Source organism: Hemitrygon akajei, chromosome 27 (assembly GCF_048418815.1).
Source record: "Hemitrygon akajei chromosome 27, sHemAka1.3, whole genome shotgun sequence".
In the NCBI taxonomy this organism is placed as follows: domain Eukaryota; kingdom Metazoa; phylum Chordata; class Chondrichthyes; order Myliobatiformes; family Dasyatidae; genus Hemitrygon; species Hemitrygon akajei.
The window spans coordinates 2,972,409-2,998,973 of NC_133150.1; the positions used below are offsets into that span (position 1 = coordinate 2,972,409).

The 26,565-nt window shown below is 44.6% G+C and overlaps 1 protein-coding gene across 5 annotated transcripts in view; it reads right to left on the bottom strand.

Moving 5' to 3' along the window:
* LOC140717085 (voltage-dependent L-type calcium channel subunit alpha-1S-like) overlaps nucleotides 1-20,022 on the bottom strand; it is a 665,173-nt gene extending 645,151 nt beyond the window's left edge. For all 5 annotated transcript variants that reach the window (XR_012096443.1, XM_073030268.1, XM_073030267.1 and 2 more), the window contains exon 1: nucleotides 19,714-20,022. Coding sequence is in view for 4 of the 5 variants with exons in the window: in XM_073030268.1 (XP_072886369.1) it covers nucleotides 19,714-19,883 (170 nt within the window). In the remaining variant the exon portion in view is untranslated. The remainder of the gene's footprint in view (nucleotides 1-19,713) is intronic.
* Nucleotides 20,023-26,565: the final 6,543 nt, after the last annotated feature.

Sequence of the window (26,565 nt, forward strand, 5' to 3'; positions counted from 1 at the left end):
ATTTCCTTGTCTTCTATTACTGCCACTCCAGCACATTTTCCAGTGATCCAATATCCACTCTCACATCTCTTTTACACTTTATGTATCTGAAAAAACTTTTGGTACTCCTTAATATTATTGGCTTGCTTACTTTTGTATCCCAACTTTACCTTCATAATGACTTCTGTTTGTTTTTAAAAGCTTCCCAATCCTCTAACTTCCCACTAATTTTTGCTCTATCATGTGCTCTCTCTTCAGCTTTTATGTTGGCTTTGACTTCTCTTGTTAGCTACGACTATATCATCTTGCCTTTAGGTTAGTTCTTCCTCTTGGGATGTATATTCTGGAATTGCTTCCAGAAATTCCAGCCACTGCTGCTCTGCCAGTATGCCTGCCTTACTGCACTACTTTTCCAATCAATTCTGGCCAACTCCTCTCTCATGCCTCTGTAATTGCCTTTACTCCACTGTAATACTGATACATCTGACTTTAGCCTCTCCTTCTCAAATTTCAGGGTGAATTCGATCACATTATGATCACTTTCCCGAAGGGTTATTTTACCTTACGCTCTCAAATCAATTCTGGCTTATTGTATAACACCCAATCCAGAAAAACTGATCCCCTAGTGGGCTCAAACACAAGCTGCTCTAAAAAGCCATCTCATTGGCATTCTAGAAATTCCCACACTTGGGACCTAGTATCAACCTGGTTTTCCCAATCTACCTGCATATTGAAGTTCCCCATGACTATTGTAACATTGTCCTTATGTCTTGCATTTTCTACCTCTCATTACAACTTGTAGACCACATCCTTTCTACTGTTTGGGGGTCTTATATAACTCTCATCAGAGTCTTTTTATCCTTGCAGTTCCTTAGCTCTATCCACAACAATTCAACACATTCCGACCCTATGTCACCTCTTTCTAATGCTTTCATTTCTTTTTTTTTACTAACAGAGCCATGTCACCCCCTCTGCCTTCTTGCCTGTCCTATCGATACAAAGTGTATCCCATCGGTCCGTACCTTCTCTACTACCATGATGAGACCACACTCAAGTTAGAGGATTAACAATTCATATTCCGTCTGGGTAGCCTCCAAATTGATGGCAGAAACGTCAATTTCTCTAATGTCCAGTAAATTCTCCTGCCTCCCCTCCTCTCTTTTTCCGTTCTCCATCGTGGCACCCATCTCACCTCTTCTTTTCTCCTCATTTGCTTATCACCTCGCTCTGTTGCACCTTCTCCTCCTTCTCTTTCTTCCATAGTCCACTCTCCTCTATCAGATTTCTTCTTCTTCAGCCATTTTCCTTGCACAGCTATCACCTCACTTCATCCGCCGCACCCACTCATCACTTCACTCCTTGTCCCCCAACTTCCTTATTCTGGCTTCTCCTTCCTTCCTTTCCAGTTCTACTGAAGGGTCTCGGCCTGAAACATTGTCTGTTTATTCCTCTCCATTGATGCTGCCTAAGCTGCTGAGTTCCTCCAGAATTCTGTGTCTTGTCAATGGCAGGTACACTGTTAATAGATGTGGTAGGAGAGGAGTGGAGAAAGACAAAGGGATGGGTGGGTGGAAAGAGTGGGAAAGCAGTGCAGACATAGTATTAAAGCTTCCCCATTGATCAGAAGGGACAGGAGCCACAAGTTCCACACCAGGAGGTTGAGGAACATTTATTACCCTACAACCATCAGGCTCTTGAACCTTCACTCACTTCAACACTTAACTGATTCTATGACCTACAGGCTCACTTTCAAGGAGTCTGTCATCAAAGACCCACCTGTCTAGGCCATGCCTGTCTTCCCTACCACCGTCGGAAAGCACTACCAGGTTCAGGAACAATTATTAACCCTCCACCAACAGCCAGGTTTAATTCACTCAGCTCAACTCTGAACTGATACCACAACTTGCAAGACCTCGTTACAACTCATGTTCTCAATATGATTTTTTCTTTGCACAGTTTGTCTTCTTCTGCACACTGATTGTTTGTCAGCCTTTGTTTAAGCCAAAGTAAAGTTATTATCAAAGTCACCAAACACTAACTTGAGATTCATTTTCTTGCAGGCATTCACAGGACAATAAAGAAATACAATAAATTTATGAAAAACTACATATAAACAAAGACCGAAAAACAATCAATGTGCAAAAAAAGACAAATTTTGTAAATAAAAAAAAACACTGAGGATGTCAGTTAATGAGTCCTTGAACGTGAGTCTGTAGGTTGAAGCAATCAGTGAAGTTACCCCACTGGTTCAAGAGGGGTAATAACTGTTACTGAACCTGGCAGCATGGGACCTGAGGCTCCTGTACTGCCTGCTCCATGACAGCAGCAAGAGGACATTGCCTGGATGGTATATATAGTTTTTTTTATATATAAATGCTGCTGATTTTCTCTATAAATCATAATCTCAGTAAAAATTATTTATTTACTTTTCATTTTATTTGTAGTTTGATTCTTTTGCACATTGGCTGTTTGTCAGTTTTTGCAATTTTTCATTGGTTCAAAAGTTCATAGGTTCATTTATTATCAAAGTGTACAACTCTGAAATTCTTCCCCGGGTAGTCATGAAACCAAGCAAGAAAGGTAGAACAATCATCAATCCCCAAATCCCTCCTCCTGCACAAAACAATGAACAAATGCAGAACAGGCACATCAACCCCCAAATTCCTCCTCCCACACAAAAAAAACGAGAAAGGTAAGGCAGAAAACACAGAATATAGAAAAAACTATAAGACTGAAAAAGTCTATCCACATCCAAAATGCAGAAAACCTGGGAATACTCTCCGGACACAGTGGCAGGCTCTTCCCTCTCCGGTACAGAGCCATCACCCTCTGCACTCCCCTCAATGTTTCAGTCTCCCTCATCACTTTAATCTAAGTACAACGGAAGCTTTAATCAGCAAAATGAAGTAAAGCATTGGCTTGCACCCCATCCTGATGGTCGCTCACACTGCCTTTGCCTCCAGGAATTCTCTCAGAGGCTAGAGCTCTGGAACACCCAAACAGTCCCCAAACTTCTGCATCCACCTGATGCTTCAATCTCCCTCATCGCTTTAATTGGCAAACAATGGAAGCTTTAATCACAGAAATGGAGTCAAACATCAACTTGAACCCCTTCCCACAGCCCATCCACCATGACATTCCTGCACACTGCCTCTACCTCCCAGAATCCCCTTCGAGACTGCAGAGTTCTAGAACTCCCAAACAATCTCCAAACTGCAAATCACAGGCTCCAACAGATCCAGAGTCACATTCAAGACAAGAAACAAATGTAAAAAACATAAAAGTGGAATATACGGTTTCGTGATCTATCCAGAAGATGTCAACCAGAGGTGTGCTGCACGCAGGCACCATCTTGACCGGTTCTATCATATTTCTTCACTCTACTGTGAATGCCAGCAAGAAAATGGATCTCAGGGTTGTACAGTATATGAACACATACAAGTACATTGAAGATGAATTTATGAAGACTACCTTTGGCTTTGACTTTTGACTTTGGGTAGAAGAGGGGACTTCTGAGGATCTGACTGATGGGTGTGCAGAAAGTGGAGAGAAAAGATGGGATTACAGAATGAAATGGTAAAACACCGACTGAAACAGGAGGGGTAACACACAAAATGCTGCTGGAACTCAGCAGATCCAGCAGCAACTGTAGCGAGGAATAAATGGTTGATATTTCAGGTAAGGCTCTTCATCAGGGCTGGAAAGGAAGGGGGAAGAAACTAAAATAAGATGTTAGGGAGAGGGAAGGAGTACAAGCTGGCAGGTGTTAGGTGAGATCGGCTGAGGGGGGAGGTGGGTGGATGGGGTGAAGGGTCAAAGTGAGAAGCTGGCAGGTGATGGGTGGAAAAGGTAAAGGGCTGAAGAAGAAATGTGATAGAAGAGCAGGGTGGACCATAGGAGAAAGGGAAGGATGAGGGACGCCAGAGGAACTATAAGATCATAACACATAGGAGCAGAATAATGCCAACATGGCTGATTTAATAGCCCTCTCAATCCCATTCTCCTGCCTTCTCCCTCTAACTTCTGATACCCTGACTAATCAAGAAACTATCAACCTTCACTTTGAACGCACACAATAACTTGGGTTCCACAGCTGCTTGTGGCAATGAATTCCACAGATTAGTGAAACTTGGCTACAGGAGGGGCAGAACTGGCAGCTTAACGTTCCAGGGTTTAGATGTTTCAGATGTGATAGAGGCAGAGGGATGAAGGGTGGGGGTGTGGTGGTGGCATTGCTTGACAGGGAAAATGTTACAGCAGTGCTCAGGCAGGACAGATTAGAGGGCTTGTCTACTGAGGCCATATGGGTGGAGCTGAGAAACAGGAAAGGTATGACTACATTAATGGGGTTGTATTATACCACCCAATAGTCAGCGAGAATTGGAGGAGCAAACCTGCAGAGAGATAGAAGACAACTGCAGGAAACATAAAGTTGTGATAGTAGAGGATTTTAATTTTCCACATATTGATTGGGACTCCTATACTATTAAAGGTCTAAATGGGTCAGTTTGTAAACTGTGTTCAGGAAAGTTTTCTAAATCAGTATACAGATGTTCCAACTAGAGAGGATGCAATATTAGATCTCCTATTCGGAAACAAGTTAGGACAGGTGACTGAAGTATGTATAGGGGAATACTTTGGTTCCAGTGATCAAAACACCATTAGTTTCAACTTAATCATGGATAAAGATAGATCTGGTCCTCGGGTTGAAGTTCTACACTGGAAAAAGGCCAAATTTGAAGAAATGAGAAAGGGTCTAAAAAGCATGGATTGGGACAAGTTGTACTTTGGCAAGAATGTCATTGGTACGTGGGAGGCCTTCAAAGGAGAAATTTTGAGAGTGCAGAGTTTGTATGTTCCTGTCAGGATTAAAGGCAAAGTGAATAAGAATAAGGAACCTTGGTTCTCGAGGGATATTGGAACTCTGATAAAGAAGAGAGAGATGCATAACATGTACAGGAAACGGAGCAAATAAGGTTCTTGAGGAGTATAAAAAGTGCAAAAAAAAATACTAAGAAAGAAATCAGGAGGGCTAAGACATGAGGTTGCTTTGGCAGTCAAGATGAAGGATAATCCTAAGAGCTTCTACAGGTATGTTAAGAGCTAAAGGATAGTAAGGGATAAAATTGGTCCTCTTGAAGATCAGGGTGGTCGGCTATGTATGGAACCAAAATAAATGGGGGAGATCATAAATGGGTTTTTTGCATCTGTATTTACTAAGGAAACTGGCATGGAGTGTTTTGGAAATAAGGCAAACAAGTAGTGAGGTCATGGAAACTATACAGATTGAAGAGGAGGAGGTGCTTGCTGTCTTGAGGCAAATGTGAGTAGATAAATCCCCAGGACCTGACAGGGTATTCCCTCAGACCTTGAGGGAGACGAGTGTTGAAACTGCAGGGGCCCTGGCAGATATATTTAAAATGTCGGTATCTATGGGTGAGGTGCCGGAGGATTGGAGGATGGTCCATGCTGTTCCGTTGTTTAAAAAAGGTTCTAAAGGTAATCTGGGAAATTATAGTCCAGTAAATTTGACGTCAGTGATAGGTAAATTATTGGAAGGAGTACTAAGAGATAAGATCTACAAGTATTTGGATAGACAGGGGCTTATTAGGGAGAGTCAACATGGCTTTGTGCATGGTAGGTCATGTTTAACCAATCTATTAGAGTTTTTCGAGGAGGTTACAAAGAAAGTGGATGAAGGGAAGGCAGTGGATGTTGTCTACATGGACTTCAGTAAGGCCTTTGACAAGGTCCCACATGGGAGGTTAGTTAGGAAGATTCAGTCCCTAGGTATACATGGTGAGGTAGTAAATTGGATTAGACATTGGCTCAATGGGAGAAGTCAGAGAGTGGTAGTGGAGGATTGCTTCTCTGAGTGGAGGCCTGTGACTAGTGGTGTGCCACAGGGATCAGTGCAGGGTCCATTGTTATTTGTCATCTATATCAATGACCTGGATGATAATGTGGTGAATTGGATCAGCAAATTTGCTGATGATACAAAGATTGGAGGTGTACTGGACAGTGAGGAAGGTTTTCAAAGCTTGCAGAGGGACTTGGATCAGCTGGAAAAATGGGCTGAAAAATAGCAGATGGAGTTTAATCGAGACAAGTGTGAGGTATTGCACTTTGGAAGGACAAACCAAGGTAGAACATACAAGGTAAATGGTAGGACACTGAGGAGTGCAGTAGAAGAGGGATCTGAGAATACAGATACATAATTCCCTAAAAATGGCATCACAGGTAGATAGGGTCATCAAGAGAGCTTTTGGTACATTGGCCTTTATAAATCAAAGTATTGAGTATAAGAGTTGGAATGTAATGGTGAGGTTGTATAAGACATTGGTGAGACCGTATTTGGAGTATTGTGAGCAGTTTTGGTCACCTAATTACAGGAAGGATATTAATAAGGTTGAAAGAGTGCAGAGAAGGATGTTGCTGGGAATAGAGAAACTGAGTTTTCAGAGAAAGATTGAATAGTTTGGAGCATAGAAGAATGAGGGGAGATTTGATAGAGGTATATAAAATTATGATGGGTATAGATAGAGTGAAAGCAAGCAGGCTTTTTCCACTAAGGCCAGGGGAGAAAAAAAAAAGAGGAGATGGGTTAAGGATTAAGGAGGAAAAGTTTAAAGGGAACATTGAGGGGGCTTCTTCACACAGAGAGTGGTGAGAGTGTGGAATGAGCTGCCAGATGAACTGGTAAATGCGGGCTCACTTTTAACATTTAAGAAAAACTTGGACAGGTACATGGATGAGAGGGGTTTGGAGGGATATGGTCCAGGTGCAAGTCAGTGGGACTAGGCAGAAAAATGGTTCGGCACAGCCAAGGAGAGCCAAAGGTCCTGTTTCTGTGCTGTAATGTTCTATGGTTCTATTCAATACTCTTGCTTACTGGACGTTCCTTTGGTCTGGAGCTGTGCCCTCTGGTCTTAGACCCACCCACTATAGGAAACATCCTCGCCACATCCACTCTCTCTGTGCCCTCTGGTCCTAGACTCCCCCGCTATAGGAAACATCCTGTCCACATCCACTCTATCCAGATACTTCAATATTCGACAGATATCAATGTGATATCCCTCATTCTTTTAAATTTAAGTGAGTAGAGGCCCAGAGCCATCAAATGCTCCTCATTCCCGGAATCATTCTGGTGAACATCTTTGGACCCTCTCCAATGCCAGTTCAAGTTTTCTTAGATAAGCAACCAAACCTGCTCATAATGCTCTATGTGGTCGATCAATGCCTTAGAGACTCAGCATCACATCCTTGCTCTTATATTCTGATCCTCTCAAAATGAATGGTTACATTGCATTTGCCTTCCTCACCACCGACTCAACCTGCAAACTAATCTTTAGGGAATCTTTCACAAGGACCCCCACGTCCCTCTGTGCCTCTGATTTTTGATTTTTCTCCCTGTTCAGAAAAGAGTCTCTGCCTTTATTCCTTCTACCAAAGTACATGTCCTTTGCCCATTCCCACAATCCTTCTGCAGACTCCCTGATTCCTCATCACTACCTGCCTTTCCACCCACCTTCGTATTAACCACAAACTTGGCTACAAAGCCATCAATTACATCATCCAAATCATTCACATTTAATGTGAAAAGAAGCAGTCCTGACAACAACCCCTGTGGAACAATACTAGTCACTGGAGGACAATCAGAAAGGTCCACCTTTATTCCCACTCTTTTACCTCCTACCAATCAGACAATCTTCTATCCATGCTAGTATCTTTCCTGTAACACCATGGGTTCTTAAGCAGCCTCATGTGCAGCTCCTTATCAAAGGCCTTCTGAAAATCCAGGTAAACAATACCAATTGACTCTCCTTTGGTCTATCCTGCCTGTTATTTCCTCAAAGAATCCCAACAGATTAGTCAGGCAAGATTTCCCCTAAAGAAAACTATGCTGACTTTAACCTATTTTATCATTTGTTTCCAAGTACCCCGAAACCTCATCCTTAATAATGGACACCAACATCTTCCCAACCACTGTGGCCAGGCTAATGGCCTATAATTTCCTTTCTTCTGCCTCCCTCCCTTCTGAAAGAGTAAATTTTCCAGTCCTCTAAAATCATTCCAGAATCTACTGATACTTGAAAGATCTGGTTTACCCTGTATACGTCAGACTTTAGAAATTACACTGTGTTATGTCATCTGCAGAGGTTCTCTGGTGACTCAGCAACAGTTGGGTGTATAAGGGAGGATGAATACAGGGCCCTGGTGGAGGACTTTGTCAAATGGTTCAAGCTGAATCACCTGAAGCTCAACATCAGTAAGACAAAGGAGATGGTGATGGACTTCAGGAAGACTAAGCCTGCACTGCTCCCTGTTACTATTGATGGCGAGGACATTGATATGGAGAGGATCTACAAGTGCCTGAGGGTGAACCTGGATGACCAACTTGAGGTGAGCACCAACACAGAGGCTGTGTACAAGAAGGTCCAGCGTCACCTTTACTTCCTGAGAAGACTGAGTATGCAGGCCTCTCCTTCACATGTTCTACCAGTCTGTTGTCACCAGTAGAACCTTCTAAATGGTGGTGTGCTGGGGCAATGGCATCAACATGGGTGATACCAACAGGCTCAATAAATCAGGCTCAACCTGATTAGAAGGCCTGGCTCTGTTATTGGAGTCAAACTGGACACACTGGAGGCTGTGGTAGAACAAAGGACCCTAAGGAAAATCCTGGCAATTCTGGACAATGTTTCTCACCCTCTGCATGCCACCTTGGCTGAACAGATGAGCACTTTTAGTAATTGACTAAGACAATTGCACTGCTCCAATGAGCGCTATATGAGGTCATTCTTACCCTCAGCCATTAGTGATGACCCCCATCCTGTTAGACTGTTTGTGGTAACTTGTTTTTTTTATATTCTTTCTACTTCTGCTCTGATATTTATATCTGTGCATGATAATGCTTCTGCGACACTGTAATTTCCTTTGGGATCAATGAAGTATCTATCTATGATTACTAATGCCTCCACAATTTCTTTAGCTACAGTACCTCTGTTAAAACCCTGGGGTGTTGTCTATCTTGTCCAGGTAATTTATCTACCTTCAGACATTTCACCTTCCCAAGCACTTTTTCTTTAGTAATACCAGCAACACTCAATTCTGCCTCCTGACACTCTTGAATTTTTGGTATACTACTAATCTCTTCCCAGTGAAGACTGACATGAAATACTTATTAAGGTCCTTCGACATTTCTTTGTTCCCCATTGCTACCTCTCCAGCATCATTTTCCAGTATACTGATATCCAGTCTCACCTCTCTTTTATTCGTTATATATTCGGAAAAACATACCATATCCTATTTTATATTATTGGCTAACTTCCCTTGATATTCCCTTGATCTTTTCTCACCTTGTGGCTTTTTTAGTTGTCTTCTGTTGGTTTTTAAAAGCTTCCCAATCCTCTAACTTCCCACTAATATTTTGATATTTTGTATAACCTCTCTTTTGCTTTAATGCCATCTTTGACTTCCTTTCTCAGCCACAGTTGCCTCATCATCCCTTTAGAATACTTCTTCACCCTTGGGCTATATCTACCCTGCATCTTCCAAATTGCCCCCAAAAACTCCAGCCACTGTTTTTCTGTCATAATCCCGAATAGTGTTCCCTTCTAATCAACTTTGACCAGCTCCTCTCCTATGCTACCGGAATTCCCCTTACTCCACTTTAGTACTGATACATCTGATTTTATCTTCTCCCTCTCCAACTGCAGGGTAAATTCAATCATATTATCACTGCTTCTTAAGTATTCCTTTATCTTAAGCTCCCAGTTCATTACAGAGCACCCAATCTAGAATTGCCTTTCCCCTCATGGGCTCAACCACAAGCTGCTCTAAAAAGCCATCTTGTAGGCATTCCACAAATTCCCTCTCTTGGGATTTAGCACCAACCTGATTTTCCCAATCTACTTTTATTGAAATCCCACATTAGTTTTGTAACACTGCCTTTTTAAAATACCTTTTCTGAGTAATTTGTATCCCACATCTTGTATTCTATTTGAAGGCCTGTAGAAAACTCCCATCAGGATAACTTTACCCTTGCAGTTTCTTAACTCTACCCACAAAATTCTGTATCTTCTGATTCTATGTCAGCTGTTTATGTAATGAACCGGAAGCGATTAGGGAGCTTAAGGTAAAAGCCCCGAGGAGCAAGTGATCACAATATGATTGAGTTCAAGTTTAAATTTGACAGGGAGGAAGTAAAGTCTGATGTAGCAATATTTCAATGGAGTAAAGCAAATTACAGTGGTATGAGAAAGGAATTGGCCACAGTAAATTGGAAGGAGCTGCTGGCAGGGATGACAGCAGAGCAGCAATGGCGTGCGTTTCTGGGGAAAATGAGGAAGGTGCAGGATAGATGTATTCTAAAAGGAAGGAAATACTCAAATGGCAAAATAGCACAACCATGGCTGTCAAGGGAAAAGAGAGGGCATACAACAAAGCGAAAATCAGCGGGAAGATAGAGAATTGCGATGCTTTTAAAAACCTACAGAGAGCAACTAAAAGAATCATTAGAAGGGAAAAGATGAAATATGAAAGCAAGCTAGCAAACAATATCAAAGTGGATAGTAAAACCTTTTCCAAATATGTAAAAAAATAAAAGAGATGAGAATGGATATAGGATCACTAGAAAATTGAGACTGGAGGTAACAGATGAACTGAATCAGTATTTTGCATCAGTCTTCACTGTGGAAGACACTAGCAGTGTGCCAGATGTTGTAGGGTGTGAGGGAAGAGGAGTGAGTGCAGTTACAAGAAAGAAGGTGCTCAAAAAGCTGTAAGACTTCAGGGTACACAAGTCACCCGGACCAGATGAACTGCACCCTAGGATTCTGAAAGAGGTAGCAGTAGAGATTGTGGAGGCGTTAGCAATGATCTTTCAAAAGTTATTGGACTCTGGCATGGTGTCAGAGGACTAGAAAATTGCAAATGTCACTCCACTCTTTAAGAAAGGAAAGTTGCCTCCTGCTGGAATTTAGAAGGGTGAGGGGGGATCTCATTGAAAGCTTTTGAATGTTAAAAGGCCTAGAGAGTAGACGTGGAAAGAACGGTGGGGAGTCGAGGACAAGAAGGCACAACCTCAGGATAGCGGGCAATCCATTTAAAATAGAGAAGCGGAGAAATTTCTTTAGCCAGAGGGTGGTGAATTTGTGGAATCTGTTACCACAGGCAGTTGTAAAGACCAGATCGTTGGATGAACTTAAGGCAGAGATTGATAGGTTCCTCATTGGATAGGGTTGAGGAATCATAGCTACAGTGCAAAAAGCTGAAGAAAGTCAGCAGGTCACGCAGCATCGATGACAAAGAATAAACCATTCACGTTTCAGGCTGAGGCCCTTCATCAGGACTGGTAAGGAAGAGGGAAGATGCCAGAATAAAATGGTGGGAACAGGGGAAGGAGGATAGCTAGAAGGTGATAGGTGACGCCAGGTAGTAGGAGAAGTAAGGGACAGGAGAAGAAGGAAACTGATAGGAGAGGAAAGTGGACCATTGGAAAAAGGCAAGGAGGGCACCGGGGGAGGTGATAGGCAGGGGAGGAGAAGAGGTGAGAGGCCAGAGTGGAGGATGGAAGAGGAGAGAAGGGGGGAGAGGAAGAGGATGAAAAAAAGAGAGAAAAGTAGTTTACAGGAGAAATTGATGTTCATGCCAACATGTTGGAGGCTATCCAGATGGAACATGAGGTGTTGCTCCTCCACCCAGAGAGTGGCTTCATCGTGGCAGAAGTGGAGGCCATGGACAGACATGCCGGAACTGGAATGGGGTTCGGAATTAAAATGCTTGGCCACCGGGAATGTCCTGACTATAATGTTCAGTTATATACGAATGTGAATCACTGGATCCATAGCTTGTGGATTACTTAACCTGTGAAATTTCTACTATGCAAGCACCACGCCCCCCCCCCACACCCCCCCCCTACACCCCCACCCTGCCCCCCCCCCAGTCTGGTCCAGCGTTCAGCAGTGGATAAAGAGAAATTTTCAGCCTTGTTTAACAAGAGAGCTCCTGTCAGAGACCAGGAGCATTACCGAGCCACAGTTTATAGATTCTTTGTCATAACCAGCTGGGGAAGGCTGTGATTCCATTGAATGCAGAAGAGGCTGGAGAGCTCAGTGCCACCTCTGACCATGCTGAGCAGGGCTGAGCTAACCTAATATGGATTGAAACTAGGGACAGCTGGACCAACCATGTCAAAAGGCATCTCCCGTCACACTCAATAACACTCTATTCCTGTCCCACTCTCAACTCCATCGCTCTACCCCACTTGACACACACCCACCCTTCCCCAGCCTCCTCTTTTACTGAGTTCTAACCCCACTCTCACTCCACTGCCCTCACGTTCTTTTGCCACCATTTTCAGGGAGTGCGCACACTCTCCTCACAGGCAGTGGTGGGAGTCAAACCCTGACTGCTGGCACGATGAAGCCTTATGCTAGCTGCAACACTGGCCCACCCCCACCAACAAGTTTAAAAGAAGTGTTTGCCGATGCTGTTTGCTACTGCGGAGCAATTCAGATGCTGCAGTAGTAGATCTAGATTCAGGTTCAGAGTCATTTATTTATCACATGTACATCGAAACATACAGTGAAATGTGTCATTTGTGCTAACCAAGGATGTGCCGGCAATTGTAAGCACACCACCATGCTCGGCAAAACAAGCAATAAAATAACAACAACAAAACAAACCCCTTTCCCATCCCTCCCTCCAAACCCAGGGTAGCCCGCCCGAGGCCTCCAGGCCTCGTCTCCCACACACAGACACCAGGCCTCAAACTTTGCACATCACCCAGGACAGCGATCATGGTTTCACTTATCAGCCTTGACGTCCGATCGTGCATGAACCTCTGACCCCGGTGACCCTTGCCCTCTTCCTACCACTCTTCTTTCTTCCCCTTCTATTCTCTCCCCTCATTGCTACCATCAAGGAGGAGGCACAGGAACGTGAACCACACACTCAGCATTCCAGGAACAGCTTCTTCCCCACCACCATCAGATTTCTGAACCAACAATGAATCCATGGACACCACATCACAATTTTTCCCTCACTCTTTATTTCTACTCAATTAATTTCATATTTTTATATATACTTATTGTATATTATTATGTATTGCAGCCACAAAACTACATATTTACAACATATGTCAGAAATTCAGAATGCTCTCCATCTACATTCACCGGCCCCCATCTCTACTCCACAGCTATTCTCAAAGCCCCAATCCCTCAACCTCCATCTTCCCTCCTGCCCCTTTCTCTCCCCGCCACCTCCAAACGTCTCCCTATCTCGCACCCTCTCCTCACAAACTGTGTACTCCACTGTGTACTCTCTCATCCCTTCTGTTTTAATTCTTTACCCCCCCCTCTCTTACATACAACCTTCTACCTCTCCCACTCTCTCCCCTCCTCACACACCATCTTCTACCTCTCCCATTCTCTCCCCTCCTTTACACACAACCTTCTACCTCTCCCATTCTCTTTCCTCCTCTGATCTCCCTAACTTTTCCAATATCTGTCCCTACTCTCCCTTCCTCTCCCCTGCATTCCTCACTATTTCCTGCCCTCTCAACTCAGAATCCAAATCAGAACCAGGTTTATTATCAGTGACATATATCATGAAATTTGTTGATTTGTTGCAGCAGTACATTGCAAAACACAATTTAAAAAACTATAAATTATAATAAGAAATTTTTAAAAGTTAAAGAACTAGTGCAAAAAAAGAACAAAAAAGACAAACAATAGTGAGGTAGTATACATGGGTTTATTGTCCATTCCAAAATTGTCAAATCCTCAATCTTTCAAATAGTTAACTATCCCAACCTTAAATATATCCAATGATATCACCTCCATCGCCAGTGAATTCCAGAGATTCGCCAGACTTCCCCAGTCTCTCTGACAGCCCTTAATCCCTCTCAATTTACTCCTCTCTCCACCTTCCATGCCCCTTCACTTTAGAGCATAAGATCTAGGAGCTGAATTAGGCCATTCAGCCCATTGAGTGCGTTTTGCCATTCCATCATGGCTGATTTATTTTCCCTCTCTCTCCCCATGAGCTTTGAAGCTCTTACTAATCAAGAACCTATTAACTTCTGATTTAAATATACCTAATGACTTGGCATCCACAACCGTCTGTCGTAATGAATCCCACAGGTTCACCACTAAAGAACTACCTCCTCATTTCTGTTCTGAAAGGATGCCCTTCTGTTGAGGCTGCGTGCTCTGTTTCAAGACTCACCAGCTATAAGAGACATCTTCTTCATGTCCACTCTACCTAGGATGTTCTTCCCCCTTACTTTCTACTCACTCTCCCTCCCTCTCCTTTCCTACCTTCCTAACCCCCACCCCTCCATTCCCAATTACTATCCTCCTCTTCCCTTCCTCAGTCACAACCCCTGCTTCCTCGATCCACCTCTCCTGTTCCTTTATACCTCACTACCCCCATTCCCTCCCTCTCTGCTGTTACCTTTATCATTTTTTGTCCTCCTCTATCATTCTCATTCAACTTCAAGATTTGTTACTCCAGAAAAAAGATAAATAACACAATATTTTTAAAAATATACAACAAATATGAATACATAAAGTTAAATACTGAACATAGATTGATTGTATGTCCATCAAGTGATGCTTGGCTGGACAGAAGGTGACTGAGGGGAAATGATAAAGTAGTGCTGGGTTAGTGGGTGGAGGTGTTGATCAGCCTTACTGCTTGGGGAAAGTAACTATTTTTGAGTCTGGTGGTTCTTGTGTGGGTGCTACGTAGCCTCCTCCCTGAGGGGATTGGATAAACTGTCTGCGAGCAGGGTGGGTGGGATCCACAACAGATGTTCTCTCCCACCACAGCCACTCCATCTTGCTCACTCTTTTCCTCTAATCTCTACTTCCATCTCCCCCATCCTTTCCTTGCCATTTGCCTCTTCTCCATCAGCACTCCTCCCCTCCCAACTCTCCTTCTGTCTCTGTGTCCCCAGCCTGAGCCACATTTGTTCCCCAACCTCACTCTATTTGTCCCCATCTGCCCCCTCCCCGACCCTCCCACCACACATTGGGCACCACGGTAGTGCAGCAGTTAGCGTGATGCTGCTACAGTGCGGGGCATCACAGTTCAGAGTTCATCGTCTGAGAGGGGCCTGTATCCCTGTGTAATGTGCGGGTGTTTCTCCAGTCCAAAGACATACCGGTTAGTAGGTCATTGTAAATTGTCCCATGATTAGACTAGGGTTAAATTGGGAGTTGCTGGGCAGTGCAGCATGCAGTCTCGGAAAGGCCTGTTCCACATTTTCTAAAGAAAACATAACAAAAATCTATGCAGCTTACCTCCCTCTCAGTATACTTTCTCAAAGCCATATTTTTATCTCAGTCATAAACACAAGAGATTCTGCAGATGCTGGAAATCCAGAGCTGGAGGAACTCAGCAGGTCAGGCAGCATCTATAGAGGGGAATAAAAGGTCTCAGCCCAAAACTTCAACCGTTTATTCCCCTTCGTGGATGCTGGTTGACCTGCTGAGTTCCTCCAGCAGTTCGTGTGTTTTTCATCTCAGTTCCTGCCTCTCCACTCACTCGGTGATTGGAAGTCTGGAAGTCAAGAACTAATGGCCGAAGCCTGAGGACTTGTGGCCCAGAGGCCTCTCCTGGGGTCACAGGAATGTCTGTGCAGGGCAGATGGGCAGGTGGGAGGGAGGAAAGTGGTTTATTTCTGCTGTTGTTGTTTTGTTGCTAGTTGTGTTGTGTCTGTTTGTTGGTCTGTCTTGTTCTGCTAAGTATTATGGGTATGATATGTCTGCACTAGAGTGTCTGTTTACACTTACAGGCTGACCCCGACCCATCCTCGGTGTGTTGGCTGTTAATCCAAACTATGCATTTCAATGTACATGATAAATAAATCTAAACCTGAACCCCTTTCTACTGATCTCCTCATTCCCCCTTCTCTTTCTTTCTAAAGCCCCCTTATCTCATCCCACTCTCCTCTTCTCTCCATTTATTTTTCCCTCTCTCACGTCCTTCCTGTCCCCTTCTCTCCACTCCCTCGCTCCTTTTTGCTGCCTTCGTCAGTCTCTCTCTCCAACCCTGCCTATCCACAGTAATACACACAAAATGCTGGAGGAACTCAGCAGGTCAGGCAGCATCTATGGAAATAGAACATAGAATAGTACAGTACAGTACAGGCCCTTCAGCCCACAATGTTGTGCCAACCCTGAAACCATGCCTCCCATATAAACCCCCACCTTAAATTCCTCCATATACCTGTCTAGTAGTCTCTTAAATTTCACTAGTGTGTCTGCCTCCACCGACTCAGGCAGTGCATTCCACGCACCAACCACTCTGAGTAAAAAACCTTCCTCCAATATCCCCCTTGAACTTCATATCCCTTACTTTAAAGCCATGTCCTCTTGTATTGAGCAGTGGTGCCCTGGGGAAGAAGCACTGGCTGTCCACTCTATCTATTCCTCTTAATATCTTGTATACCTATATCATGTCTCCTCTCATCCTCTTTCTCTCCAGGGAGTAAAGCCCTAGCTCCCTTAATCTCTGATCATAATCCATACTCTCTCAACCAGGCAGCATCCTGGTAAATCTCCTCTGTACCCTTTCCAATGCTTCCACATCCTTCCTATAATGAGGTGATCAGAACTAGACACAGTACTCCAAGAGTGGCCTAACCAGAGTTTTATAGAGCCGCATCATTACCTCACAACTCTTAAACTCTGTCCCTCGATTTATGAAAGTTAACACCCCATAAGCTTTCCTAACTACCCTATCTACCTGTGAGGCAACTTTCAGGGATCTGTGAACATGTACCCCTAGATCCCTCTGCTTCTCCACACTACCAAGTATCCTGCCATTTACTTTGTATTCTGCCTTGGAGTTTGTCCTTCCGAACTTGCCAACCCACCCTTCTATCCCCACATCCAGCTCGTTAATAAAAATCACAAAAAGTAGCGGTCCCAGAACAGATCCTTGTGGGACACCACTAGTCGCAACCCTCCAATCCGAATGTACTCCCTCCACCACGACCCTCTGCCTTCTGCAAAAAAAAGAATAAACAGTCGACGTTTCCGGCCGAGACCCTTCAGTAGGGATTCATTATTCTCTCTATCAGGGCTATCATCCCTCTCCCTGTTCCTTTACAAGGATCAAAGGTGACCTTTATTCAACATACTGTATACATTTACATGTGTTAGGAATTTGCTGCAGTGTGTTGCTCAGGGTGAGACATGCAACAAGAAAGTAACATTCAATAATTATAAAGAATTATAGAAAAAATAAAGTTAAAGTTAGATTAAGTTATGGAATAAAATGTGCACAAATACATAAATAATAGCATGTGTTTACAATGAGTCCATTACACAATAAGGCACGGAGCAGAATCAGGCCATTCAGCCCACTGAGTCTGTTCCAACAATCCATCATGGCTGATTTATTATCTTTCTCAAACCCGTTCTCCTGCCTTTTCCACATAACCTTTGATGCTCTGACTAATCAAGAACCTATCAACCTCCGCTTTAAATATCCCCAATAACTTAGCCTCCACAGCCATCTGTGGTAACAAATTCACTGCCCCTTGGCTGAAGAAATTCCTCCTCTTCTCTGTCATAAATGGACATCCGTCTATTCTAAGAGTGTGCCCTCTGGTCTACTATAGGAACATCCTTTCCACATCCAGTGTAAACAGCATTATAAAAAGTGGTTCAAGTGCAGAGACAGGGATAATAGATAGAGGGGTGTGGGGTGGTAACAAGATGGTTGGCTAGATAAACTGCCTGGGGGAAGAAGCTTTTAAGATGATGTGAAGTTTTTTTGTTTTAATAACCCTATGGTACTTTCCAGAAAGGAGATTTTGGAAAAGGCAGTTTGGTACATCATAGACACAAGAGAGTGTGCAGATGCTGGAAATCTTGAACAACAAACACGAAATGTTGGAGGTACCCAGCAGGTCATGCAGCAATGTTCTACCTCCTGTCCAGTTCTTTGACCTGGATACACAGAGTACAAGTCCTGCAGTGGTCAATGACCTTTCCTGACCTGACAGTTCACAACAGTTTTCGTATATTGTGAGAGGACGCTGCTCCTACACACATTTCCACTCCCACAGCCCTGAGCCCTAATCCAACTGTTGCCTCCACTCCCACCCCCCAACTGCCCACACTGTGCCCATCTGTTGCTTCTGCCCCTGCTCCCAATATACACACAGAAGGCACTTTATTAGGCACCTACCTGTACCTAATAAAGTGTATGTTCATGGTCTTCTTCTGCTGCGCCCATCCACTTCAAGGTTCTACCTGATGTCCATTCAGAGATGCCCTTCTGCACTCCACTGTTGTAACACTTGGTTACTGTCACATTCCTGTCAGCTTGAACCAGTCTGGCCATTCTCCACTGACCTCTCTCATTAACAAGGCATTTTCACCCACAGAACTGACTTTTTTTTCATTTTTTTTGCACCACTTGCTGTAAACTCTAGAGACTGTTATGTGTGCAAATCCCAGGAGATCAGCAGTTTCTGAGATACTCAAACCACCCCATCTGGCACCAACAATCATTCCATGGATAAATCACTCAGATCACATTTCTTCCCCATTCTGATGTTTGGTCTGAACAACAACTAAACCTCTTGACCATGTCTGCATGCTTTTATGCATTGAGTTGCTGCCATTTGATTGGCTGATTAGATATTTGCATTAATGAACAGGTGTATCTAATAAATGGTTCTGAGTCATCAGATAATCTACCAGCATGCCAGTGGGAAGAAACCAGAATACCTGTGAGAAACACACATAGGCATAGGCAGAACGTGGAAACTTCACACAGACAGCACACATGATGATGATCAAACAGGGGTCTAGGGAGATGTGAGATGCTGTTGTGATGTTTTACCACCCACCCTCTGTCCCCCCTCCTAAACACCCACCCTCTGTCCCCCCTCCTAAACACCCACCATCATCTCCCCAAACACCCAACATCGTCCCCCCTCCCAAGCACTCGCCATCGTCCACCCCAAACACCCGCCATCGTCCCCCCAAACACCCACCATCCTCCCCCTCCCAAACACCCATCGTCCCCTCCAAACACCCACCATCATCTCCCCAAACACCCAACATCGTCCCCCCTCCCAAGCACTCGCCATCGTCCACCCCAAACACCCGCCATCGTCCCCCCAAACACCCACCATCCTCCCCCTCCCAAACGCCCGCCATCATCCCCACCTCCCAAACACCCACCATCGTCCCCTCCAAACACCCACCATCGTCCCCTCCCAAACACCCGCCATCCCTCCTCCCAAACACCCGCCATCGTCCCCTCCCAAACACCCGCCATCGTCCCCTCCCAAACACCCACCATCGTCCCCTCCCAAACACCCGCCATCCCTCCTCCCAAACACCCACCATCCCTCCTCCCAAACACCCGCCATCGTCCCCTCCCAAACACCCACCATCGTCCCCTCCCAAACACCCACCATCGTCCCCTTTCCAAACACCCACCATCGTCCCCTCCCAAACACCCACCATTGTCCCCCCCTCCAAACACCCACCATCGTCCCCTCCCAAACACTCACCATTGTCCCCTCCCAAACACCCACCATCGTCCCCTCCAAACACCCACCATCGTCCCCTCCCAAACACTCACCATTGTCCCCTCCCAAACACCCACCATTGTCCCCCTCCCTCCTATCCCTATCTCCACCCAACTACTCGCCACTTGATCCCCTCTCTCCCTCGGCCCGGTCCCACCGAAGGATACTTCCACTCCACGATGCTGGTGCAGAGTTTGCGGAGCGGGTTTCTGAGGCTCAGGCACAGCAGGGACCTCGGCGGTCGCGGTGGCCCCACACTCACCGGCTTCTTGCCCTTCTTACTGTCGGGTCGCTTCCGGAGGGCCACGTCCCCGTCCGCCTCGGGCTTCGCCTCCATGGTGGTGGGCTTCTCTTCCCCCCGCCGCCTACCGCTGTCTCGGGGCTCAACGCGATGTGCTGACCACGGCTGCCCAGAAATACCACAGCGGATAAAATTAGAGCAGGCAGGGCTATGGGACCCGTCCAGGCAGCTAACAGCTGCATCGACGGAGAGGGGGAGGGGGAAGGGGGAGAGGTAAGAGAAGGAGGGAGGGTCGGGCTGGCAGGAGATTGGTGGTCGCTGCATCGATGGGGGGGCGAGAGATGTAAGCTTTATTTAACGTTTCCCTACTGTAAATTTCAGCTAATTGGCAAAGTTATTTTACAGACCTCAGCAGGTCAGGCAGTGCCTGAGGAGCGGAAAAAGTTTCATGCCTGAGACCAGACCGTCCATCAGAACTTCTAGTTAACAAGCTGACAAAACCATTAAAGGACGGGCTCGTTTAGGATTGAAACCTAGAGTGCACCAGCTTTCCCACAAGGAGAAAGATGCAGTTTGGGCCCATATGAATTCTCTCCCATAGATACATTAAAGTGGAGAAGGGAGACGACCATTATAAAAGGATTAAAGTAAATTTGAGAGTGTTTTATAATTATAAGAAGGACAACCAACAGCTGAGGAAAGAGTAGAGCTCATTAGGACAACAGGAGACTGTGTGTGGAGACTGAACATATAAATGAGACCTGGTAAATACTTTTCCTCAGAACTGACACACTCTGTTGGCAATTTTCCTTTTCACTGTATGTCCTGATGCAGGGTTTAGACCCAAAATGTCATTCTTGCACTGTGCTGTTTACCTACTCTGCACTGTCTGTAGGTGTTACACATTATTCTGCCTTCTGTTGTTGTTTTACCTCATAGGAGCAGAAGTAAGCCATTCGGCCTGTCAAGTCTGTCCCGCTATTCAATCTTGGGCTGATCCAATTCTTCCTGTCATCCCCACTCCACTACCTTCTCCCCATACTCTTTGATGCCCTGGCTAATCAAGAACCTATCTATCTCTGCCTTAAGTGCACCAATGGCTTGGCTTCCACAGCTGCTCACGGCAACAAATTCCACAGATTTACCACCCTCTGACTAAAGTAATTTCTCCACATCTCTGTTCTAAATGGCCATCCTTCAATCCTGAAGGACCCTTCACTCTTATCCTAGACTCCCCCACCATGGGAAATAACTTTGCCATATCTAATCTGTTCAGGCCTTTCAACATTCGGAATGTTTCTATGAGATAGCCCCTCATTTTCCTGCGTTCCAGGGAATACAGCCCAGGAGCTGCCAGATGTTTCTCATACAGTAACCCTTTCATTCCTGGAATCATTCTTGTGAATCTTATCTGAACCCTCTCCAATGTCAGTATATCCTTTCTAAAATAAGCTCAAAACTGCACACAGTACTCCAAGTGTGGTCTCACAAGTGCCTTATAGAGCCTCAACATCACAACCCTGCTCTTATATTCTATACCTCTAGAAATGAATGCCAGCATTGCATTCGCTGCCTTCACCACCGACTCAACCTTTAGGGTATTCTGTACAAGGACTCCCAAGTCCCTTTGCATCTCTGTTTTGAATTCTCTCTCCATCTAAATAATAGTCTGCCCATTTATTTCTTTCACCAAAGTGCATTACCATACATTTTCCAACATTTTATTTCATTTGCCACTTCTTTGCCCATTCCCCTAAGCTAACTAAGTCTCTCTGCAGGCTCTCTGTTTCCTCAACACTACCTGCTCCTCCACCTATCTTTGTATCATTGGCAAATTAAGCCACAAATCCATTAATGCCATAGCCCAAATCAGTGACATACATCGTAAAAAGCAGCGGTCCCATCACTGACCCCGGTGGAACTCCACTGGTAACCGGCAGCCAGCCAGAATAGGATCCCTTTATTCCTACTCTCTGCTTTCTGCTGATAAGCCAATGTTACACCCATGCTGGTAACTTCCCTGTAATTCCATGGGCTCTTATCTTGTTTAGCATCCTCATGTGCGGCACCTTGTCAAAGGCCTTCTGAAAATCCAAGTACACCACATCCACTGCACCTCCTTTGTCTACCCTGTTTGTAATTTCCTCAAAAAATTGCAGTAGGTTAAACAGATAGGATTTTCCTTTTAGGAAACCATGCTGGCTTTGGCCTATCTTGTAATGTGCCTCCAGGTATTCCATAGTCTCATCTGTAACAATTGATTCCAGCAACTTCCCAACCACTGATGTCAGGCTAACAGGTCTATAGTTTCTTTTCTGCTGCCTCCAATCCTTCTTAAATAGCGGAGTAACATTTGTAATTTTCCAGTCATCCGGTACAATAGAATCTATCGATTCTTGAAAGATCATTGTTAATGCCTTCGCAATCTCTCCAGCTACTTCTTTCAGAACCCGAGGGTGCATTCCATCAGGTCCAGGAAATTTATCCACCCTCAGACCATTAAACTTCCTGAGCACCTTCTCAGACATAGTTTTCACTGCACATATTTCACTTCCCTGACACTCTTGAATGTCTGTTGTTATGCAGATGTCTTCCACTGTGAAGACTGATGCAAAATACGCATTCAGTTCCTCTGCCATCTCTACATCTCTCATTACAATATCTCCAGTATCATTTTCTATTGGTCCTATATCTACCCTCAACTCTCTCTTACCCTTTATATACTAAAAAGGTTTTAGTATCTTCTTTGATATTAGTCACCAGCTTCCTTTCATAATTTATCTTTTCCTTCCTAATGACCTTCTTAGTTTCCTTCTGAAAGTTTTTAAAAGCTTCCCAGTCCTCTATCTTCCCACTAACTTTGGCTTCCTTGTATGCCCTCTCTTTTGCTTTTACTTAGCCTCTAACTTCACTTGTCAGCCACGGTTGAATTTCTTCAATTCGAATCTGTATGAACAGTATGTAAGACAAGCTTTTCACTGTATGTTGTACATGTGACAAGAATAAACCAACTCCAGTTCCAGTCCCTCCACATTTGCTGCCACAGAATCAGATTTATTATCACAAAAATTAGTTTTGGCAGTGTTGATACATAAAATGTATTATAAATTACAATACGAAACATTCCTAAAAAACTGAATGAATAGGTGGTACAAAAAGAGAGCAAAATGTGAGGTAGTGTTCATAGGTTTGTGGTCCGTTCAGAAATCCGACTGTGGAGGGGAAGAAATGCTGAGGTGTTAGGAAGTCAGGGGGATCTGAAAAAGAGGAGTGAGACGGGAGTAGGAGGTGAGAAATGGGAAATGAAGTTCTGAGAGGGGGAGCTGAAAAGGGAGGAGTGTTAGAGAGGGATAAAAGGGGGAGAGAGGGGAAGTGGAGTTCTAAAAAAGAGAGTGAGAGAGGAAGAGGATGGTAAATAAGAAAGAGGAAGTGAGGTTCCAAAAGGGGTACTTGTAAAGACCATGAGATGTAGGAGCAGAAATAGGCCATTGATTCTGCTCGGTCATTCCATCATGGCTGTCTGGGAAGGGCAGGTGAGCTTCTGAGAGGAATTTTTGAAAGGGGGGGTGAGAGAGGGGTGGGAGGGCTACTGGAAAGGGGTAATTAAGTGATATATTGAAAAGGTGAAAGTTATCAGTAGGGAGTAGTGGGTAAGGAGAGAGTGTTTGGGTTGGGGTTCTGGGGGACTTTAATCCAGAGAGGTGGGCATTTTCACGCATTATAGCATAGAATGAGGCCCTTTGGCCCATTGAATGCACACTGACCATCAACCTCCGCTTTACAGTGATCATACATCAATCCTGAGTTTCCATCAGCTCCCCCTGGATTTTGCCCCGCTCACTGGGGACAGTTGAGAGCTGAGGCAATTGATCTGCTAACACGCGTGACTTTGAGATGGGGAAGGAAATCGGAGGGGAGGGGTGTATTCCTGACCCAAGGCCACAGTGGCGCAGAGATAATGTGATGTTATTACTGTAGTGTAGAATTAATGTGATCCTATTGCACAGTGGCGTAGAGTTAATGTGACCCTATTGCACAGTGGCATAGAATTAATGTGACCCTATTACACAGTGGCATAGAATTAATGTGACGCTATTACACAGTGGCGTAGAGTTAATGTGACCCTATTACACAGTACATTACAAGATTGAACAAGTGCCCTCCTTTATATACCTTGGTGCAGGACTAAATGACACAAACGAATGCAGCAAGGAAATAAGGCAAAGGCTTGCAATGGCATGCACAGCACTACCAAACTCTGGAACATCTGGAAAGATAGATCTGTGTGCACTATAGATACATCTCCTCAAGAGTTTCGTCTGGCCAGTAACCCTATATGGCTGTGAAACATGGACCCTAAAAGCAGCTGATGAAAAGAAGTTGACAGCATTTGAGATGTGGACATACAGACAGATCCTCAGGGTATCATACATTGAAATGAGATCCAACAATTTCATCCTAGAAAAGATTGGCACGAAACCAACACTTCTGGAAACTGTTATCCAAAGGAAACTTCATTATTTTGGATACATCTCAAGAACTGATGACACACTGTGCTGGAAGGCAGAGTAGAAGAAAGCCGCTCCCAAGGCAGACAGAGGACAACCTGGATCAACAGGTCAACTGGATCAACCTGGATCACTGATGGTGCCATTGGCTACAGCTGTGGAAAGTGTGTCCAGATTCAGCTTCTGAAGGAGCATGTTGCAGCACTGGAGAAAGAACTGGATGACCTCAGGTTCATCCGCAAAAACGAGAGTTTTCTGGACAGGACCTAGAGTGAGGTCGTTACACCGAGGATACCGGAAGAGAGAAAGGGGGCGATGATGAGGAAGGAAAGGATGCTTGAAGTACAGGAGACCCCGGGGGATGTACCTCTCATAAACAGGTGCATTCTCTTGGAAGCTGTCAGGACAGAAGATACTGCCAGTTTGAGAGGCGGACAGGTCTGTGAGTCGAAAATTGGTGCAGAAGCAGAGCTGAGGAGTCAGACATCAGGAAGAGCCGTGGTAGTAGGGGACTCCATAGTAAGAGGTACGGAAAGGGATTTCTGTGGCAACAGGCGAGATTTAAGGAAGGCGTGTTGCCTCCCTGGTGCTAGGATTGATTGTAGGGAATCCTCAAGGGTGAAGGTGAAGGTGAACAGCCGGAAGTGGTAGTGCATGTCGGTACAAATGACATCGGGAAGAAGAGGAAGGACATTCTGCAGCGGGACTTCAGAGAACTCGAAAGAAAGCTGAAAAGCAGGACTTCCAGGGTGGTTATCTCCGGTTTGCTTCCAGTTCCTCGTGCTGGAGAGGGCAGGAACAGGGAGATAATGGATCTGAATGTGTGGCTAAGGAACTGGTGCAGGAAGCAAGGATTTACATTCTTGGACCACTGGGGTATGTTTTGGGGTAAGGATAAATTGTACAAAAGGGATGGGTTGCACGTTAATAGGTGGGGGACCAGCATTCTGGCAGACAGGTTTGCCACTGCAACACAGATGTGTTTAAACTAAGTAGTGGGGGGGGGAGGGGATGAACTGGAATATAAAGATGGAGTTAAAAGGAAAGTGAAAATAGGAAAAGTTAAAAAGGACAACAGAATCAATGGAGCAGAAAGTTCAAGAAGAGATCATATAGTATGGCCAAGTGAAATAGGAATTGATATGAAAGGTGAGGGGAGTAACGAATTAAAACTATTATATATGAATGCACGAAGTATAAGGAATAAAGTAGATGAGCTTGAGGCTCAGTTGGAAATTGGCAAGTATGATGTGGGAATAACAGAGACATGGCTACAAGCGGACAGGGCCTGGAAAATGAATATTCAAGGATATACGTCTTATCGAAAGGACAGACTGACGGGCAGAGGGGGTGGGGTGGCTCTGTTGGTGAGGAATGATATTCAGTCCCTTGCGAGGGGGGACATAGAATCAGGGGACGTAGAGTCAGTATGGATAGATCTGAGAAATTCTAAGGGTAGAAAGACCCTAATGGGTATTATCTACAGGCCCCCAAACAGTAGTCTGGATGTAGGGTGTAAGATGAATGAAGAGTTAAAATTGGCATGTCGCAAAGGTAATGATACAGTTGTCATGGGGGATTTCAACATGCAGGTAGACTGGGAGAATCAGAATGGTACTGGACCCCAAGAAAGGGAGTTTGTGGAGTGCCTCTGAGATGGATTCTTAGAGCAGCTTGTACTGGAGCCTACCAGGGAGAAGGCAATTCTAGATTTAGTGTTGTGCAATGAACCGGATTTGATCAGGGACCTCGAGGTAAAGGAGCCATTAGGAGGTAGTGACCATAATATGATATGTTTTAACCTACAATTTGAGAAGGAGAAGGGAAAATCAGATGTGTCAGTATTACAGTTGAACAAAGGGAACTATGGAGCTATGAGGGAGGAGCTGGCCAAAGTTCAATGGAACAAAACCCTAGCAGGGAAGACAGTGGAACAACAATGGCAGGTATTTCTGGGAATAATGAAGAAGGTGCAGGATTGGTTCATTCCAAAGAGGAAGAAAGATCCTAAGGGGAGTAAGGGGAGGCCGTGGCTGACGAGGGAAGTAAAGGACAGTGTAAAAATAAAAGAGAAGAAGTATAACATAGCAAAGATGAGCGGGAAACCGGAGGATTGGGAAGCTTTTAAAGAGCAGCAGAAGATAACAAAAAAAGCAATACGCCGAGAAAAAATGAGGTACAAAGGTAAACTAGCCAAGAATATAAAGGAGGATAGTAAAAACTTCTTTAGGTATGTGAATAGCAAAAAAATAATTAAGACCAAAATTGGG